The 20,573-nt window shown below is 38.7% G+C and overlaps 1 protein-coding gene across 5 annotated transcripts in view; it reads left to right on the forward strand.

The window, feature by feature from the left end:
• Positions 1–20,573, forward strand: part of DDX46 (DEAD-box helicase 46) — a 58,378-nt gene that overhangs the window by 27,587 nt on the left and 10,218 nt on the right. For 3 of the 5 annotated variants that reach the window (XM_089908444.1, XM_022588836.2, XM_089908445.1), the window contains 6 exons: positions 5,364–5,528; positions 6,607–6,769; positions 13,910–14,103; positions 15,720–15,857; positions 16,171–16,320; positions 19,165–19,341. In XM_089908444.1, coding sequence (XP_089764570.1) covers positions 5,364–5,528; positions 6,607–6,769; positions 13,910–14,103; positions 15,720–15,857; positions 16,171–16,320; positions 19,165–19,341 — 987 coding nt within the window. The remainder of the gene's footprint in view (positions 1–5,363; positions 5,529–6,606; positions 6,770–13,909; positions 14,104–15,719; positions 15,858–16,170; positions 16,321–19,164; positions 19,342–20,573) is intronic. The other 2 variants (XM_022588837.2, XM_089908446.1) reach the window with 2 other exon arrangements.

Consider the following 20,573-nt stretch of genomic DNA (forward strand, 5'->3'; position numbering starts at 1 on the left):
GAGGTGCTCCTATGTTGGGTGCATAAATATTTACAATTGTTATATCTTCTTCTTGGATCGATCCCTTGATCATTATGTAGCGTCCTTCTTTGTCTCTTCTAATAGTCTTTATTTTAAAGTCTATTTTGTTTGATATGAGAATTGCTACTCCAGCTTTCTTTTGATTTCCATTTGTATGGAATATCTTTTTCCATCCCCTCACTTTCAGTCTGTATGTGTCTCTAATCTGAAGTGGGTCTCTTGTAGACAGCGTATATATGGGACTTGTTTTTGTATCCTTTCAGCCAGTCTGTATCTTTTGGTGGGAGCATTAATCCATTTACATTTAAGGTAATTATTGATAAGTATGTTCCTATTCCCATTTTCTTAATTGTTTTGGGTTTGGTATTGTAGGTCTTTTCCTTCTCTTGTGTTTCTTGCCTAGAGAAGGTCCTTTAGCATTTGTTGTAAAGCTGGTTTGGTGGTGCTGAACTCTCTCAACTTTTGCTTGTCTGTAAAGGTTTTAATTTCTCCATCAAATCTGAATGAGATTCTTGCTGGGTAGAGTAATCTTGGTTGTATGTTTTTCTCCTTCATCACTTTAAATATGTCCTGCCAGTCCCTTCTGGCTTGCAGAGTTTCTGCTGAAAAATCAGCTGTTAACCTTATGGGGATTCCCTTGTGTGTTATTTGTTGTTTTTCCCTTGCTACTTTTAACATGTTTTCTTTGTATTTAATTTTTGACAGTTTGATTAATATGTGTCTTGGTGTGTTTCTCCTTGGATTTACCCTGTATGGGACTCTCTGTGCTTACTGGACTTGATGAACTGTTTCCTTTCCCATATTAGGGAAGTTTTCAACTATAATCTCTTCAAATATTTTCTCAGTCCCTTTCTTTTTCTCCTCTTCTGGAGCCCCTATGATTCGAATGTCTCTGAGACTGTCCTCAGTTCTTTTCATTCATTTTTCTTCATTCTGCTCTGCAGTAGTTATTTCCACTATTTTATCTTCCAGGTCACTTATCCTTTCTTCTGCCTCAGTTATTCTGCTATTGATCCCTTCTAGAGTATTTTTAATTTCATTTATTGTGTTGTTCATCGTTGCTTGTTTTATCTTTAATTCTTCTAGGTCCTTGTTAAATCTTGCTTTCATTTTCTCTATTCTGTTTCCACGATTTTGGATCATCTTTACTATCATTATTCTGAAATGTTTTTCAGGTAGACTGCCTATTTCCTCTTCATTTGTTAGGTCTGGTGGGTTTTTATCTTGCTCCTTCATCTGCTGTGTGTTTTTCTGTCTTCTCATTTTGCTTATCTTACTGTGTTTGGGGTCTCCTATTTGCAGGCTGCAGGTTCATAGTTCCCGTTGTTTTTGGTGTCTGTCCCCAGTGGCTAAAGATGGTTCAGTGGGTTGTGTAGGCTTCCTGGTGGAGGGGACTAGTGCCTGTGTTCTGGTGGATGAGGCTGGATCTTGTGTTTCTGTTGGGCAGCTCCACGTCTGGTGGTGTGTTTTGGGGTGTCTGTGGACTTACTATGATTTTAGGCAGCCTCTCTGCTAATGGGTGGGGGTTGTGTTCCTGTCTTGCTAGTTGTTTGGCATAGGGTGTCCAGCACTGTAGCTTGCTGGTTGTTGAGTGAAGCTGGGTGCTTGTGTTGAGATGGAGATCCCTGGGAGATTTTTGCCGTTTGATATTACATGGAGCTGCGAGGTCTCTTGTGGACCAGTGTCCTGAAGTTGGCTCTCCCACCTCAGAGGCACAGCACTGAATTCTGGCTGCAGCACCAAGAGCCTTTCATCCACACGACTCAGAATAAAAGGGAGAAAAAGTAGAAAGAAAGAAAGAAAGAAGGGAAGGGAGGGAGGGAGGGAGGGAGGAAGGAAAAGAAAAGATAAAAAAGTAAGATAAAATAAAAGTTATTAAAATAAAAAATAATTATTAAGAAAAAAATGTTTTTAAAGTAAAAAAAAAAAAAAAACGGACAGATAGAACCCTAGGACAAATGGTGAAAGCCAAGCTATATGGACAAAATCTCACACAGAAGTATACACACTCACAAAAAGAGGAAAAGGGGAAAAAATAATAAATCTTGCTCTCAAAGTCCACCTCAATTTGGGATGATTCGTTGTCTATTCATGTATTCCACAGATGCAGGTATATCAAATTGATTGTGGAGATTTAATCCGGCCCTCCTAAGGCAGCTGGGAGACATTCCCTTTCTCTTCTTTGTTCGCACAGCTCCTGGGGGCTCACCTTTGGATTTGGCTCCGCCTCTGCATGTAGGTCGCCGGAGTGCGTCTGTTCTTCGCTCAGACAGGATGGGGTTAAAGGAGCCGCTGATTCGGGGGCTCTGGCTTACTCAGGCCGGGGGGGGGGAGGGAGGGGTATGGAATGCGGGGCAAGCCTGTGGCAGCAGAGGCCAACATAATGTTGCAGCAGTGTGAGGCGCGCCGTGCGTTCTCCCGGGGAAGTTGTCCCTGGATCCCGGGACCCTGGCAGTGGCGGGCTGCACAGGCTCCCCGGAAGGGAGGTGTGTGACCTGTGCACGCACAGAGGCTTCTTGGTGGCAGCAGCAGCAGCTTTTGCATCTCATGCCCGTCTCTGGGGTCCGTGCTGTTAGCCGCGACTCGCGCCTGTCTCTGGAGCTCCTTTAAGCGGCGCTCTTAATCCCCTATCCTCGCACACCAGGAAACAAGAGGGAAGAAAAGTCTCTTGCCTCTTCGGCAGGTCCAGACTTTTCCCCGGACTCCGTCCCGGCTAGCCGTGGCGCACTAGCCCCTTCAGGCTGTGTTCACGCCGCTAGTCCTCTCCGTGCAGTCCTCTCCCTACGCTCCAACCGAAGCCTGAGCCTCAGCTCCCAGCCTTGCCCGCCCCGGCGGGTGAGCAGACTAGCCTCTCGGGCTAGTGAGTGCCGGTCGGCAGCGATCCTCTGTGCTGGAATCTCTCCGCTTTGCCCTCCGCACCCCTGTGGCTGCACTCTCCTCCGTGGCCCCGAAGCTCCCCCCTCCATCAACCACAGTCTCTGCCCGCGAAGGGGCTTCCTAGTGTGTGGAAACCTTTCCTCCTTCACAGCTCCCTCCCACTGGTGCAGGTCCCGTCACTATTTTTTTGTCTCTGTTTATTCTTTTGCCCTACCCAGGTACGTGGGGAGTTCCTTGCCTTTTGGGAGGTCTGAGGTCTTCTGCCAGCGTTCAGTAGGTGTTCTGTAGGAGTTGTTCCACGTGTAGATGTATTTCTGATGTATCTGTGGGGAGGAAGGTGATCTCCGTGTCTTACTCTACTGCCATCTTCCCCACCCCTGTATGGTAATTTATGTTTAACTTTCTAAGAAACAGTCAAACTTTTCCATAGTAGCTATTCCGTTTTATAGGCCAATATAATATTGATACAGAAATCAAACGTTATGTTACAGTTTTATGTACAATGATGCAAAACCCCTAAAAAATATATTAAGGAACCAAATATAGCAATGTTTAAAATAGATCATTAATCATATCGAAGTTAGTATCCTTTGGATGTAAGGCTGGTTTAACATTAGAAAAATCAAGTAATGTAATCCACCCTGTTACCAGAATAGAGGGAAAAACCATAGTATTATCTCAAATAATGTAGAAAAGCATTTGATAAAATTTCACTGATGGTTTAAAAATTCAGCACACTAGGACTAGTAGGGAGCTACCAGAATAAGCCTGTAGCAAACCTTACACCTAATGGTGCAACTTTGAAGCTTTTAACATAAGAAAGAAAATTAAGTAGTGAACACTCACTCAACACTTTGCTAGAGGTCCTAGCACAGTAAGCAAGAAAAAGGTATATTTAGAAAGGAAGAAACAAGTGTTATCTGCAGATGATATGACTATCTTTGTAGAAGACTCAAAATAATCTACAGATAAATTATTAGAATTGATAAAGAGAATAGTAAAATTTCTGGACACAAAGTCAGTAAAGAAAAGTCATTTGCAGTTCTTTTCCCAGTAAGTTAGAAAATGTACTTTAGAAATCATGTAAGTTACAAAAGCTTGAAAAAATAAACTTGACAAAGATGTGTAATATGTATCTGGAGAAAACTGTGAAACTTTACTGGAAAACATTAAAGAGAGCTTAACTCTGAAATTTATGTAAAGACCAAGTGGTAAAGAGCAATCCTCCTGAAGAAGAGAAACAGGATAGGGTATAAGAGAAGCCACTTCTTGAAAGTCTAGTTCATTCCCATTTTAGGATTTAGTTTTCTTGGGTCTGCTTAGTCAGGTACCACTTAATCAAAATGTTGTTGCTATCGTGTCCTGTCTTATTTTCTTGGTCTTTGTTGGTTTGTGTAATTTTTTAAAACAATCCCTGTATTGTTACATTTTACAGCGTTTTTCAAGGGAAGAGAAGTAAGTGTGTGCTGTCAACACTGAAACATTTTTAACTGAAAATACTGGGATAAGTTTTAAAGCCATCATTTTGGCTGCTGGGTGGAGAATAGATTTCAGATTGGACAGGAGTAAAGGCAGGAAAACCTGGTAGGAGACAATTGAAATAATCCAGATGAGAGATGGTTGAGGTTTGGACCAGGAGCCCAGGATTTCCACATGCCTTGGGTAGGGCAGCCCCTTTCACAGATACCACATCATCTTTGATTGGAGTAGAAATGTGGTCCTGTGTATTCCTGGCAAGACCTTTACCCTTTCCAGTTTCCGACCACTCACCCCTGTCTCTCTTGAAACCATCAGTAATAATTTTATTCATTATGTCTTTTTTTGCTTGTTTATGCCATAAGAATCCTAGAACTCCCTGATTCCTCCAGGGCTCTTTAGACACTGAGGTAGTTAATTGGTACCTGTATCCCACTCCCTCAACAGTATGTCCACCATCATTGTTCTTTTTTCTCCTGTAGCTCTTATCACCATTTGTAAGATAATATATTTGTTTATGCATCCTCATTAGAATATAAGCTCTATTAAGACAAGTTTTTCTCTATTTTTATTGCATATTCCAAGCACTTAGAACAATGCCTGGCACATAATGGTTGCTCAGTAAAAATGTGTTGAATAATTGGAGGAAAACAGAAATATCAATGAGGAATAGGTGCATTGTAGGTTTAGTTTGAAGATCAAGACTACTGAATTTGTTGATGGATTGGGTGTGGGATGAGTAAGAGAGAGAGTAGTTACGGATGGCTCCTAGATTTTTGGCATAAACCAAAATGACTAGAGTTGCCATATCTTGAGAGGGGGAAACTATGAGAGGAGCAAATTTTAGGGTAAAATCAATTATAATATTCTAAGGTAACACATTTAAAAGTCACTGAATAGATGTTCTCAAAAGTTCCTTCTACTTGGTTTTACCATCCTACAGTTTTTGGAGACTACACTCACCATGCTTATTTGTAATGTTTTCTCAGGTCATGCGCATTGTGGATAATGTTCGTCCTGACCGACAGACAGTTATGTTTTCAGCTACTTTCCCCAGAGCTATGGAGGCCTTGGCTCGCAGAATCCTGAGTAAACCCATTGAAGTGCAGGTTGGAGGCAGAAGTGTGGTTTGCTCAGATGTGGAGCAACAAGTGGTGCGTACAGACCTTAGGAAGCCCCCAGTTCCCTGTATGTTTAGGCACTGTGTCATCCTTTTGGGATCGTTGTCATGTAGGCAGATAATTTCTAAAGTTAAATAGTACGTATCAACTGCAGCCTTTAACATTTTACGAAATATATATATATATATATATATTTTTTTTTTAATTTTATTTATTCATTTATGTCTGCATTGGGTCTTCATTGCTGCATGCAGGCTTTCTCTAGTTGTGGTGAGTGGGGGCTACTCTTTGTTGCGGTGCGTTGGCTTCTCATTGTGGTGGTTTCTCTCGTGGAGCATGGGCTCTAGGCGTGCGGGCTTCAGTAGTTGTGGCTCACGTGCTCTAGAGTGCAGGCTCAGTAGCTGTGGTACACGGGCTTAGTTGCTCCACAGCTTGTGGGATCTTTCTGGACCAGGGCTCAAACCCATGTCCGCTGCATTGGCAGACAGATGCTTAACCACTGTGCCACCAGGAAAGCCCTACCAAGTATAGTTGAATTTGCTCTTCCATGGAACTGTCTGTTTAAATGCTCTTTTAGTTTTTTTCACCAGAAGTGGTAGGCTGGTGATAAAATGTCACATACCTATGTTTTTCTTTGGTTAATAGGATGTGAAGTTAAGAGTCAGAGAGGGGTTTACCTGGTGGCACAGTGGTTGAGAGTCCGCCTGCCAGTGCAGGGGACGCGGGTTCGTGCCCTGGTCTGGGAAGATCCCACATGCTGCGGAGCGGCTGGGCCCGTGAGCCATGGCTGCTGAGCCTGCGCGTCTGGAGCCTGTGCTCCGCAGTGGGAGAGGCCACAACAGTGAGAGGCCCGCGTACCGCAAAAATAAAAAAAAAAGAGAGAGAGAGAACAGATGATCATCTGTCCACATTTGTAAGCCTCTTAGTCTCTGAAAGTTACAATTATTTTTTTGGTCTTAGTGGTTTATCAATTAAAATCAACATTTTCCTACCCCTTCCTAAAGTTATAGGAAGATGTTTATTTATTTGCCGCAAATAAAATGAATATTTTTGTTCATGAAATGTATTTGGGTTTTTACTCCATTAACTTGGTACAATGTGTTGTTTTCAGATTGTGATTGAAGAAGAAAAGAAATTCTTGAAGCTACTTGAACTTCTAGGCCATTATCAAGAATCAGGATCTGTCATTATATTTGTGGATAAGCAGGAACATGCTGATGGTCTTCTGAAAGATTTAATGAGAGCTTCTTACCCTTGCATGTCTCTTCATGGAGGTAACGTTTAATGAAGTGTCTGTTAAGTACTTAACTTAGCCAAGCACTGTGCTGTGTATTTCCTTTGTCTCTAATTTAGCAGTAAATTTTATGTCATCCATGTCATTTTTCATTCACAACAGTTCTGTGGGGGTGGGTAAGCATTATTTTATTTCATCTTAGCAATAAAGAAAATAAGACAACAACATATTGGTTTGATCAAATTCCATAACCATTAATCGAGGAATTGAACTTAAATTTTTTTTCAGCCCAAACCCCCAATATTTATTTACAAGTTATTTATATGTACAACTAATGTAATATTATGCTCTTTATAAACATTAACACACAAATAAGAAATTAAAAAACACAAAAATTAGAAATATTCTAGTATTTTCTTCCCACTCCGCCAACGTATCATATCACACCCACCCTATGTTACCTCTCCCCCCACACCCCTTCACCCTGCACCATCACTTCGGAGCCCCTGCTGTAATCAAAGGGAGCCTTTGGAGTTTCTGAAACAGAGGAGGGGCATGGTCTCTGATGACTTTCCCAAATCCGCAAACTAAAAGCAGACTGAGACATCAAAGAACTGCAATTGCCTTAGAGCGCTTTCCACGTGCCAGGAAATGCCTCAGTGCTTTAGTATAACTCATTTAATCCCCAAAGCAACCCTACGTTGTACGTACCATTATTGTCTTTTAAGATATTTTTATTTTAAGATGGAACTGAGGCATAGTGAGGTTAAGAAACTTTGCCAGGGTGACACAGAAAATGGTGGAGCCAGAACTGGAACCCACCCTGGGTGGGTCCACACTCCATGAGCTTAACTGCTACTGGAGGGAGATAAGGGGGCTCCCTTGGTCAAGTCCCTCACCAATCACTGCTGTCATGAGAATCCCAGGTACTGTGTGAGGAGGCAGCAGGAAATCACTAATCACCGGGGTACCTCTCACTCGGTTGTCTAGGCAAGGTCGGCTAATCTGCAGTCTCCAGAGGCCAGCTCAGCTGGTCACGCAGGCGCAGATCGATAGGCTTGGTTTCTATGCACTTAAAATTTTTGATTTATGTTCTATTCTTTCCATTGTACCATGCTACCTAGAGGTTTTTATTATGATTCACATTAGAGCTTTAATTAATTTCTGTGTAATATCGCCATTGTTATATATATGTGGGACTTAGAACACTAAACATATGGAACAGAGACAGTTTGAATTAAACTCACTAACCAAGTGTTCTGGCAATATGGCTTTGTGACAAACCACCCCCAAATTTAGTGGCAACAGTCTTTTTTTTTTTTCTTTTTTAATGAATCTGCAATTTGTGTAGTTCTTAGCACATAACTAGTCTCTCTTTCATGCTCTGTCTACTCGGATGGCTAAGTTGGGGTTGGGGATCCATTTCCAATTTGCCTTACTTAGGCAGCTGACAAGTTGGTATTGGCTCTTGACTGAGAGCTCAGTCAGGCTGTTGGCCAGGAGTCCTGACTCTTTCCCTGTGAGCCTCTCTGTGAGGCTGCTTGGCCAGAAGGCAAGAACCAGAAGCTGCCAAGACAGTTAAGGAGGATACTGGGAAGTGGTAGAAATTTTATTTCCACCATATTTTATAGGTCAGAATAGTCACTAGACTGGCCCACGTTCAAGGGAATGGAGTCATAGACTCCACCACCTTATGGGAAAATGTCATTCGATATGCAGAAGAGCATGTGGGATAGGACATGCTTTTGCTGCCGTCTTTGGAAAATACAATCTACCACACAAGGCTTCATCATGTGGAATGCAATTAAAAGGGCTTTGAGGATATGTATTTGGTTAACTTTTAATATTTGAAAATGACTTGTTGTGTTTTCCTTTTCTTTATTTATTTTTAAAGTTGTGAGTTACATGTTTTGAAAAATAAATATATTTATTTATTTTTGGCTGTGTTGGGTCTTCGTTGCTGAGTGCAGGCTTTCTCCAGTTGCGGCGAGTGGGGGCTACGTACGCTTCGTTGTGGTGCACGGGCTTCTTATTGCAGTGGCTTCTCTTGTTGCGGAGCATGGGCTCTACGCGCCCGGGCTTCAGTAGTTGTGGCACGTGGACTCAGCAGTTGTGGCTCGCGGGCTCTAGAGCGCAGGCTCAGTAGTTGTGGTGCACGGGCTTAGTTGCTCTGCAGCATGAAATTATGTAGGGCTTTTTTTTTTTTTTTTTTTTTTTTTTGCGGTACGCGGACCTCTCACTGTTGTGGCCTCTCCCGTTGCGGAGCACAGGCTCTGGACGCGCAGGCTCAGCAGCCATGGCTCACAGGCCTAGCTTCTCCGTGGCATGTGGAATCTTCCCCGACCGGGGCATGAACCCGTGTCCCCTGCATCGGCAGGCGGACTCTCAACCACTGCGCCACCAGGGAAGCCCTTTCTTAGTTTTTTGATACATTTCAGAATACGTTGCAGCATCAGCACATTTCACTTCACTGTGCACATGATTAACACTAGTTCAAAATTTTTTTAAATAAAACATTTGTAAGTAAACTATAGTGAAATGTACAGATCCTGAGTGTCCCATTTGATGAGTTTTGACAAATGCATGTAAGTTGTGAAACCCAAACCTCTGTTAAGGTATAACCTCAGAAATTTCCCTCAGTCCCTGCCACCACTTTTTACATTTTTTTCCCCAACTTTACCTGTTTTAGAATTCCAGATAAATGGAACCATACATTATGGACGGTTTTGTGTCAGGTATCTTTGACTCTGCATATATTTTTGAATTTTCATCCATGTTGGATATAACAGCTCTTCCCTTTTATTGCTGAGTAATACTCCAGTGTATAAGTATATCATAGTTTTTTTAGTCATTTCTGTTGGTCACCTGGGCTACTTCCAGCTTTTTGGCTGTTTTAACCATCCCAAAGGATTCACCATAATCAGGATACAGAATAGTTCCCTCACCCCCCAAGACTCCCTTGTCCTATCCCTATGCAGAGTAACTCTAAGGTTATCTTTCCTCTTGTACATAGCCCCTGGAAACCACTGATGTGCTCTTATAAGAATGTTTATAAATGCAGTCATACATTATACAGCTTTTTGCAGTTGGCTTTTTTTTTCACTCAGCATGATGGCTTTGAGATTCATTCAAGTTGTTGCATTGTTCATTTCTTTTTATTATCTAATAGTATGTTTTGTGTGGATGTACTACTGTTTGTGTATTTATCTGTTGAAGGACATTTGGGTTGTTTCCAGTTTTAGACAATTATGAATAGAGCTGCTATTAAATATGTAAGTCCAGATTTTTGTGTGAACATTTCATTTCTCAAGGGTAGATAACCAGGAATGGGATAGCTAGGTCATATGGTAAGTTGATTTAGATATGATTTTCTTTGTATTCTCCTTCGGGTTTACCGCCTTCTAGAATCTGTAAATTTATGTCTTGCATCTAATTTGGGAAATTCTTAACTGTTATTTCTTTTTTAAAAATAATTAATTAATTAATTTGGTTGCACTGGGTCTTAGTTGCGGGAGGCAGGCTCCTTAGTTGTGGCATGCGAACTGTTAGTTGTGGCATGCATGTGAGATCTAGTTCCCTTACCAGGGATTGAACCTGGGCCCCCTGCACTGGGAGTGTGGAGTCTTATCCACTGTGCCACCAGGGAAGTCCTTTGACTGTTATTTCTTGATTGATTGATTGATTGTTTTACTGCCCTATTCTCTCCTCTCTTTTTGGGACTCCAATTGTGTGTATGTTCAGCCTTTTGATTCTGTCTCACGTATCACTGATGGTATGTTCAGTCTTTGTTTTACAATCTTTTTTCTAAGACTGAATAATTTCTTTGACTCTGTCTTAAGTTCACTGTGTGTTTTTGGCCATCTCTTATCTGCTAATAATAAGCCCATTCAGTGAATTTTTTAATTCAATTTTTTTTTTAGTTCTAGAATTTCCTGTGGGCTCTCTTTTATATTTTACTGATTCTCTAATTCAGTTTCCTAGCCATTCATTATAAGCACTTAAAAGTTTTTTTCCTTGATCACAATTATAATAGTTGCTTTAAAATCTTTGACTATTAATTATAATGTCTTGGTCATCTGAAGTCAGTTTCTATTATCTTTTCTTTTGATTTTGTTTTATAGTTTTCTGTTTCTTTGTATGTCTAGTAATTTTGGTTTGTATACTGGCCTTTGTGAATGATACCTTGTAGAGTCTGAATTCTCTTATGTTTTATTTAAGGTTTTTTTTTTTTTTTTAAAAAATAGGGTATTAACTTGGCTGGATCCATATTTGAAAGTGTCTTTCTTGTTGGGCAACCTCTGAAATTTCTAATAATTTCTTTCAGTCAGAGCTGGGCTACTTGGATTCTGCCCCATGTGTGTATAGTTTAGGTGTCAGATATTTGGGCAGCGTTTTTTTTGTTTTTTGTTTTTAATTTTATTCCTTCCTCCCTCCCTCCCTTCCTCGTTTCTGCACCCGGGTTTTCTCTAGTTGCAGTGAGCGGGGGCTTTGTTGCGGTGTGGTGGCTTCTTTTGTTGCGGAGCACGGGCTCTAGACGCGTGAGCTTCAGTACTTGCGGCATGTGGGCTCAGTAGTTGTGGTGCGTGGGCTCTAGGGTTCATGGGCTTCAGTAGTTGTGGTGCATGGGCTTAGTTGCTGCACGGCATGTGGGATCTTCCCGGACCCAGGCTCGAACCCATGTCCCCTACATTGGCAGGCAGATTCTTAACCACTGCGCCACCAGGGAAGTCCTTGGACAGTGTTTTTATGCACTGTTGGACATGCCTGCTCTGTTGTTCTTTCTGGGATTTATCCCCTCTTTTCTGGTCCTGAGTTTATCCTGAATGCTTTCTTCTTGTTTCTTCTTGTCAGTAAGACTGTTTCTATTCACGTTTTGACTTCCCTACCTGGGCTGCTCAGGGCCCGCTCCCAAACAGAAAGTTTAAAATAAAGAAGTAAAATCCTGTAAACTCAACCAGTGCCATTGCATTCTTCCAGGTGTCAACTCCCTTCCAGTTTCTGCCTTCTTTTAGTCACTCTCTGGTGCCTTCAGGTAGTTAGTTCTTTATATTTTGTCCAGAATTCATAGTTGTTACCCACAGGAGGGTTAGTCTATAAGATTTTCCCCTACCTTGATGTAAATGTATATTTTTTTATATATGTAAGGAAATTTTACCCCATAATCCCCTGTCTGTACTTCTTTTATATTTTTGGTCAGAATTGCTTCACATGTTTATGCCTAATTCATTCAAAGACAAGGGAATGACAAATAGTTCTTAATGTATTATCCTTGCACCCCTGAGGTTTCTGAGATTTTCAGGGGTTTCATGAAGTCAAAAATATTTCCATAATAACCCCACCAAGTTATTTGCCTTTTTCACTTTCATTCTTTCATCAGTGTATACGTAGTATAGCTTTCTAGAGGATGCACAGCGTGTTAAATTGCAACAGATTGAATGCAGAAGATATGAGACTCCAACTATCTTCTATTAAGCCAGACATCAAAGAGATTTGCAAAAATGTGAAGTGCCTCATTTTTATTGTTTTGGAAAAGTTACTTTTCACAAAAATATATTTTTTTAGCATGTAATTGTTCTATTATTTTTAAATAAGTTAATAAATATTTAAAATTTTCCTCAGTTCTAGTTTCTAATACATTAAATATTGATATAGATGACCTAGATAAACTAAAGCTCTCTGGGTCTGGTTCTTATTAATTTTAAGAGTTCACAGACAACCTGAGCACAGAAAGTTTGAGAAGGGCTAGTTTACACTAATCATTACTCACCTCCTAAGACTGAGAATTAGGCTCATCTCTGGTTTAATATATGTGACCATGTGTTGGGTGGATAACAAAATTGAGGTTATGTTAAAAAGGAAGAGGGTTAATGGTTGCTGCCATTAACTACTAACTCTACTGCACGTATGTGTCAGGATACCTCAGTCTACACTAAAAGTTGTGGTATTTTAAAATTATAAACGTAACGTATATTGTTACTGATTCCACTAATTTTTCTTATGAGGTTTTTGGGTACAATGTTGGATCCTAGTTTCTTTGAGATAAGATCCAAATATTTTCCATAATTCAATCTTTGAAGAGTACATTTAAAACTTTAGGTAATATAAATTAATATTGATAAATATTTAGATGCTAAATGTTCTGTATATGTTAAACACAGGTTTTATATGGAATGTTAGAATATCTCTTGCTGCAAAAATGAATTTCAAGGTTTGAGAATTTATCCCATTCCCTTCTCTGATTACTAGAGATTCCCAGGTACCCCATCATAAAGTATATTTGTGGCCTGGACATTTTGTAAAAGAACATTTTGGTATTTTATGCTCTGCTTTGTCACTCATCCTGAGGCTCTTTGAGTAACAAATTTTAAAGAGAGATCCAGTTGGGTACTTTTTAAGCAGTGCACCATAAACTTTAATGTGCATATGTGGATCTTGTGGACCTTGTTAAAATGCAGAATTTGACTCAGTAGTTTGGGGGTAGGATCTGAGATTCTCCATTTCTAACAAGCTGTCATGTGATGCTGCTCCTGGTCCCTGGGACAAAACTGTGAGGAGCAAGGCTCTAAATAACGTATGAGAGAATTAGAAAGATCTGAATCCTGTCAATATAGGCTGAATGTACCTGCCTTTTTCCCATTTGCCCCTATAAGAGATACAGGTTAGTGATTCTGAGGTTGGGCTTCTGGAGTGATAAGCCTTATATGTAGGAAAGGGGGCAAAACAGGGCAGATTTGGAATTCGTAAATAGCAATAACTTTTGATCTTGCCATTAAATTTCCGTAGTCTTTTTTTTTTTAATTTTTTATTGAAATGTAGTTGAGTTTCAGGTGCACAGCAAAATGATTCAGTTATACATTATATCTATTCTCTTTTAGATTCTTTTCAATTATAGGTTATTATAAGATGTTGAGTATAGTTTCCTATGCTATACTGTAGATCCTTGTTGGTTATCTATTTTATATGTAGTAGTGTGTATATTTTAATCCCAAACTCCTAATTTATCCCTCCTCACCAACCCCCCGCCAAGTCTTTTACTTTCTATATGGTAGTTGTTGGACATGTGGTCAATATAAGTTGGATTTGTTCTTTACCCCGTGTTTAACTTCTTTGTCTGAATGTCAGAGGAAATGGAAAATTTAACTTGAATATGTGGTTTTACAACTCTTTAATTTACTTGCAGGCATTGATCAATATGACAGAGATAGCATCATAAATGATTTTAAGAATGGGACCTGCAAACTTCTTGTTGCTACGTCTGTTGCTGCCCGAGGCCTAGATGTGAAACATCTGATTCTTGTAGTAAATTATAGCTGCCCCAACCATTATGAGGATTATGTGCACAGAGCAGGACGGACTGGAAGAGCAGGCAACAAAGTAAAAATAATTGCTTTTAAAGTTGATTTTTATTATGTTAAAATACAAGTGTTTCTTTATGATTATAAAGAGATAATAGGAGTTATGGGGACATTCTGAAAATCCTTCATCATCAGAGTATGGGGATAGTTGATGTTCATCATTTATATACATCTACATGTCTTAAGTGCTGTTCTCTGTAGGCAGATAGTGTTAACCATTTGTGTCCCCAAAAGGTATTTTTCCCCACCTAAAAATTTCTGTATATACATACATGCATATAGTTCAAGATCTTTCATTGCTTTTTTTAAAATAAGGGATCATGAAATACACTCAGCCCACACCTATCACCCCTGTTCTCACCCCCCTATACACATGAATATTATTTACTTTTTTGACTTATCTGTATTCTGTTAAGTATATAGTTCTAACTCTTTCTTTTTGAAGGCAGCACTGATGGAAGCACTGATGGTGATATATTTGATATTACAACCATGGACATTTCTACATACTGAAGCAATAATAGTATTAATAGGTTATATTTATGGAGTATTTATTAAATGCCCACCACTGTTCTGAGTGCTTTACATATATCATCTCATTTTATTCTCACAAATTCCCTTTGAGGTAGATAATATTACCCCTTTTAACAGATGAGAAAAGTTGAGGCACACTGACATTGTTACTTGATAAATTTACATAGCTAATAAGTAGTGATGGCATTTATTCTTTTAACCTGAGTTATTCTGTGGATTTGGGAAACTTTTTGTGTAAAGGGCCAGGTAGTTAAAATTGTAGCCTTTTTGGGCCACACGCAGTCTCTGTCACATTGTGTGTGTGTGTGTGTGTGTGTATACGTGTGTACACAACCCTAAAAAATGTAATACCACTTTTAGTTCATGGATCGTATAAAAGTAGGCCATGGGTCAAATCTGGTAACTAGGTACTCCTGAAATAAAATATTAAATCATGTTTTAAAATTTATAACAGTTCACTGGTAGGGTAGAGCGTTTTGTGAAGATGGCAATCTAATTGTAGTTTGCTATTCCTCTACTTACAACTCCAGTCTTTCTCTTGCCTGAACCAAAAAGCTGCTGGGGACACCTGCATCCTTAGGCTTTAGAGAATCCCAGGGAAGTGATATAGCTGACTTCATTTTTGTATATGTTAAAAACATAACAGATATACATGTGTGTATGTTTTTATATCTTTTAATTGGTCTTTAAAAAATATGGGAAGCTGTATTCTAGGACGTTAACACAGGTTAGCTGGGGTAGAGAGGTGCAGTAGGTAGTGGAGGAAGGGAATGCAAGCAAAAAGGGAGAAATAAGATATATTAAAGTTAATACTTATGACAGTGGAGTTGTACATTTATGTAAAAATCACATGTATTTCCCTTTATGCATAAAGAGATTAGAAATTTTCTGGTTTTGCTTATTTTTAAATATTAAACTTAGGTATTTCACTTTGAACCATTAAAGAATTTAGTAGGACTCTTTTGTGGTCTTTGAAATTCTTTAGTAATGGAGTCATCTTAAAGAGGGTATATTAGGTGACTCAGATTTTATCTTATTTGTGATCTAAGGAGGATTCATCTTGTTAGTGTTTAATAGTATCACTTTTTCATCATTCACTAGGGCTTCGCCTATACTTTCATCACAGAAGATCAGGCTCGGTATGCTGGTGACATAATTAAAGCCCTTGAATTGTCAGGGACTGCAGTGCCACCTGATCTAGAGAAACTTTGGAGTGATTTCAAAGATCAACAGAAAGCTGTGAGTTTTTTAAGTCTCATTTTTATGCAAGTCATTGTGTTCTAGATCTTGAATATTTAATACCTGTAAATCTTGATAGGATTATTTTCACTTATCTCTTTAGCGAGGAAGGGAAAGGAGTGAAAATAAAATGCTCCCTTTTGCTTCAACTTAGTATTTTTTGTAGTCTACATAGAGTTCCTTTTTCTCACATGCTAGATGAAATGTTTTTGTTACATTGTCAACACCGCCTTGAAAAATATTTAATTGCCATAAATTCCTGAATATTAAAGTTTTTTATTATGAAATTAACTTCCTTGTTTTTCCTTGAAAGGAAGGGAAAATAATTAAAAAGAGTAGTGGGTTCTCTGGTAAGGGATTCAAGTTTGATGAAACAGAACAAGCTTTGGCAAATGAGAGAAAGAAGTTACAAAAAGCTGCTCTTGGTCTTCAAGATTCGGATGATGAGGATGCTGCAGTTGATGTAAGTGTTGTTGTTCTAAGCCTTATTCTTACCAGTTGAATCAATTATTCCTTTGATACTGGAGGTTTTACCATAGGCTTGTTTAGTTAGCAAGTTACTGGAAACTTTTCGTTGTGTACCCTTCTCAGTTTTTTTCTGTGTATACAGACGTATTCACATATGCCTGTATTTCTGTAATTTCATAAAAATGAGATCATACTGCTTTATAATCTTTACAATAGTCCTATGTTGAAGTCTTCCCTTTTAGTAAATTCACTCTTATGCTATTCTTTGGTTACATATTTCATTATATGGATGTTCCACTGTTTAATGAATCAAATCCTTATTTTTGAATATATGGAAACAAACATGTTTGTTTCCATGTATTTTTTATTTGGAATATACTTTACTGTACTTCATCGCTCATTCTTGAACATTAAACCTTGCACATTCGTTGCATTAAGTCTTGAGGATGAATGTATAAATGGAATTGCTAGGCCAAAGGGTATATCTAATTTGGTCTTAAAACGTTGTCAGATTGTTCTCCTGCAAGGTGAGTACCAGTTTGCACTCACAATAGTGTTATATAAGAGTGCCTGGCTCCCTGTATCTTTAACATCATTGGTACTAATATTGTTTTTTAATCTTTTACAATTTAATTGTTATACAACATCCTTAGTAATAATAATAGTCAACATTTATTGAGTTCTACTAAGTGCCATGTCCTGTGCAAAGTGCTTTACAGGGATTATTTCATTTACTTCCTCACAATAGCTAGATGAGTGGATACTCAGAGTATTCCCATTTTATAATTGAGGAGACTGAGGCTTAGAAAGAAATAACCTTTTCAGATTTGCATAGCTGTTAAGGGGAGGAGTTGGGATCTATACCCATTCTGTTCTTACTTCAAAGCCCATGTTCTTAGCTTACAGAATTATTTGTAACCCAGTGAAAAGGGACCCTGAGGACTCAGCAAGTTAAGGGTTTCCCAGAGTATTCTTTGGAGCCTTAATCCCAGGATCTTGAGCTTTAGATGTTTTCATTATAAAATAATTTTGGAAAATCTGCCTAGTATATACCACTATTAGTGGTATCCTATCAAAGGATGTGAAAAGTCATTAATAAAATAATCTTATTTAACTTTATTTGACACAGAAATCTTCCAACATATTTGATATTTGATCATAGAACTTTTTTTTGTTTGTTTTTGAAACATACCCTGTTAAACCTTAGCTCAGAACACAATTTAGGAAATCAGGAATTCAGTCTGATCTTGTCATTTCAGGAAATGACCACACTGGCTGTTAAGCACAGCCGGGACCAGACCAAGGTCTCCTATTAACTCTAGGCCATTTCTTACTAGCATACCATACTGGCTTAAAATTCAATTAAGTCAATATTTTAGTTATTTGTTACCATGTAACAAATCAATCCAAAACTTAGTAGGTTAAAACAGTAAACATTTATTATCTCATGATTCCTGAGGGTTAGGAAATCAGGAGCAGTTTAGCCAAGTAGTTCTTACTTAGGGTCTCATGAGTTTGCAGTCAAGCTGTTGTCCCAGGTTGCAGTTATCTGAAGGCTTCACTGATGCAGGACCATCTTCTTCCAAGATTGCTCAGTCACTTTAATGTTGGTAGGATGCCTCTGTTCTTCACTCTGCATTTGTGTCCTTACAGCATGGCAGCTGGCTCCCCCAGAATGAGTGATCCAAGAGAGAGCAAAGAGGAAGCCTTAGTACCTTTTATGACTAGTCTCTGAAGTTACATACTGGCTTTTCCACTTTTTTTTTGTCTGTTAGAATCAAATCACTAAGTCCAGGCCACATTTAAGGAGAGGCTCCACCTCTTGGAGGGAAGAGTATTAAAGAATATGTGGGATTGTTTTTAAAACCACCTCAGTTTTTTTATGTTACTTAAACATTTTTTAAAAATCCCATAATGAAATATGTTGATTTTTTTCCTTCTTGTTAAAATATAAGTTTTGTAAAAAAAAAATAGAGCAATACTAAAGTGAATGAAAGTAAAGTTACCCCTGTCACCTAGCTCCATATACCTTCCCCATTCCTGATTTATGCATTTGTTTTGGATTTTAACGCCATGTGTGCTGTTTAATTTAAAAGGGTTATTTAAATGTTAGTTTAAAAGTAGTTGGTAACTCAAACCCCTTAGTAGATAACAAATATTTTAAAAAGAAGATAAGTTGTCTGTTTCCATTTCAGTAAAAGGTCTTTCTAAATTAACCTAATTAATTTTAAACCCTGAAAAAAGCTTGCTCTTCATTTGAGATTTAAAATATTAGCCTAATTTTCAGCATTGCTCTTGCTTTGATGGGGAAACCAACCTTCATTTCTTTCCTTCCTTGAAGGAAAAAAAACAATAAAGGCTTTTTTTCCTGATTCTCTTACCCAGTGTTTTAGATAAATCCAATTGCATTTTTGAAGTTGGGAAGAAATTTAGGAACCCTGTTGCAGCATTTGCCCTGGGAACCACTGACTGTATTTTTAGGTGTCCACTGGTCTTGAGTTATTGCCCTTGTCCAGCCTCTTTCATTGCAGTGTATGTAATTTGGCCTTAAGGCCTTGGCCCTGGAGCAACTCATCTGCATCAAACTGTCTGCTCTGTCTTGACAGCACATGTTCTTCATTTACTGAATTGGGATGTATCTGTACCACTCAGGAGTCTGCTGAAGTGGTTCTTGCAGCCTTGTATCTCTGTTTCTTTCTTTCCTTCCTTCCTCCCTCCCTCCCTCCCTCCCTCCCTCTCTCCCCTCTCCTCCCTTTCCTTTCCCCTTCTCCTCCTCTTCTCCCTCTATAAATTGGTATTTTTAATTAGATTTTTACTAATCCTTTTTCTTCTTGTTTAGATTGATGAGCAAATTGAAAGCATGTTTAATTCAAAGAAGAGAGTGAAGGATATGGCTGCTCCTGGAACATCTAGTGTTCCTGCTCCAACTGCAGGAAATGCTGAGAAGTTAGAAATTGCAAAGAGATTGGCTCTTAGAATCAATGCTCAGAAGAATTTGGGGATTGAGTCTCAGGTATTAAGTAATTTGTTCCAAGTCTTAGTACTTTTTGTAAGTTCTTTGATTTAAATGCTTTTCAGGAATTATGGCAGCACAAGTGAACAAGAAGTTATTTTAGACACTGAGGTAGTAAGCATTTAACATTATTCTCAATACAGAATTCTTTAATTATTATATTTGGGTGATTTCTCTAGTGTGGTTAACTGAGGTCTTAATGCCTAGTCTGGAAGGCCTAACTGTTAAGCATGTTAACCATGGATAATTTTATAAAGTAGTATTCTGATTGATCTTAACAAAATGCTAAAGAAATAACTCTCTTTTCTTTCTTTTCTGTTTATATTAGGTGGGTTATTGGGCACACAAACAATACCTTGGAAGTATGAATATCCAGTTACATAACTGAAACTAACATGGGTTTAGACAGTGGGAAAATGTGTTAAATATTTCACTTGCCTTGTTTCTCTTGGGAGTTTTTTGGTTAACTTAATTTTTTTTTTGAAGTATAGTTGATTTATAGTGTTGTGATAGTTTTTGCTGTACAACAAAGTGATGCAGTTGTACATATATATATATTCTTTTTTCCATTATGGTTTATTACAGGATATTGAATATAGTTCCCTCTGCTATACAATAGGACCTTCTTTACCCATTCTCTATATAATAGTTTGCATCTGCTAATCCCAAACTCCCAATCCATCCCTCCCCCAGCCCCCTCCCCCTTGGCAACCATAAACAAGTCTGTTCTCTATGTCTGAGTCTGTTTCTGTTTTGTAGATAGGTTCATTTGTGTCATATTTTAGATTCCACATATAAGTAATATCATATGGTATTTGTCTTTCTCTTCCTGACTTACTTTGCTTAGTATGATAATCTCTAGGTTCATCATGTTGCTGCAAATGGCATTATTTCATTCTTTTTTATGGCTGAGTAGTATTCCATTGTGTGTATGTATATATGTACATATGTGTGTGTGTGTGTGTTTGTATACACATACCACATCTTCTTTATCCATTCATGGACATTTAGGTTGTTTCCATGTCTTGGCTATTGTAAATAGTGCTGCTATGAACATAAGGGTGCATGTATCTTTTTGAATTATAGTTTTGTCCAGATATATGCCCAGGAGTGGGATTGCTGGATCATATGGCAACTCTACTTTTAGTTTTTTGATGAACCTCCATACTGTTCTCCATAGTTGCTGCACCAGTTTACATTCCCACCAACGGTGTAGGAGGGTTCCCTTTTCTCCA

Source organism: Delphinapterus leucas, chromosome 3, assembly GCF_059928025.1.
Source record: "Delphinapterus leucas isolate spDelLeu-1000000601 "Yukka" chromosome 3, BTC_Dleu_Yukka2, whole genome shotgun sequence".
NCBI lineage: Eukaryota > Metazoa > Chordata > Mammalia > Artiodactyla > Monodontidae > Delphinapterus > Delphinapterus leucas.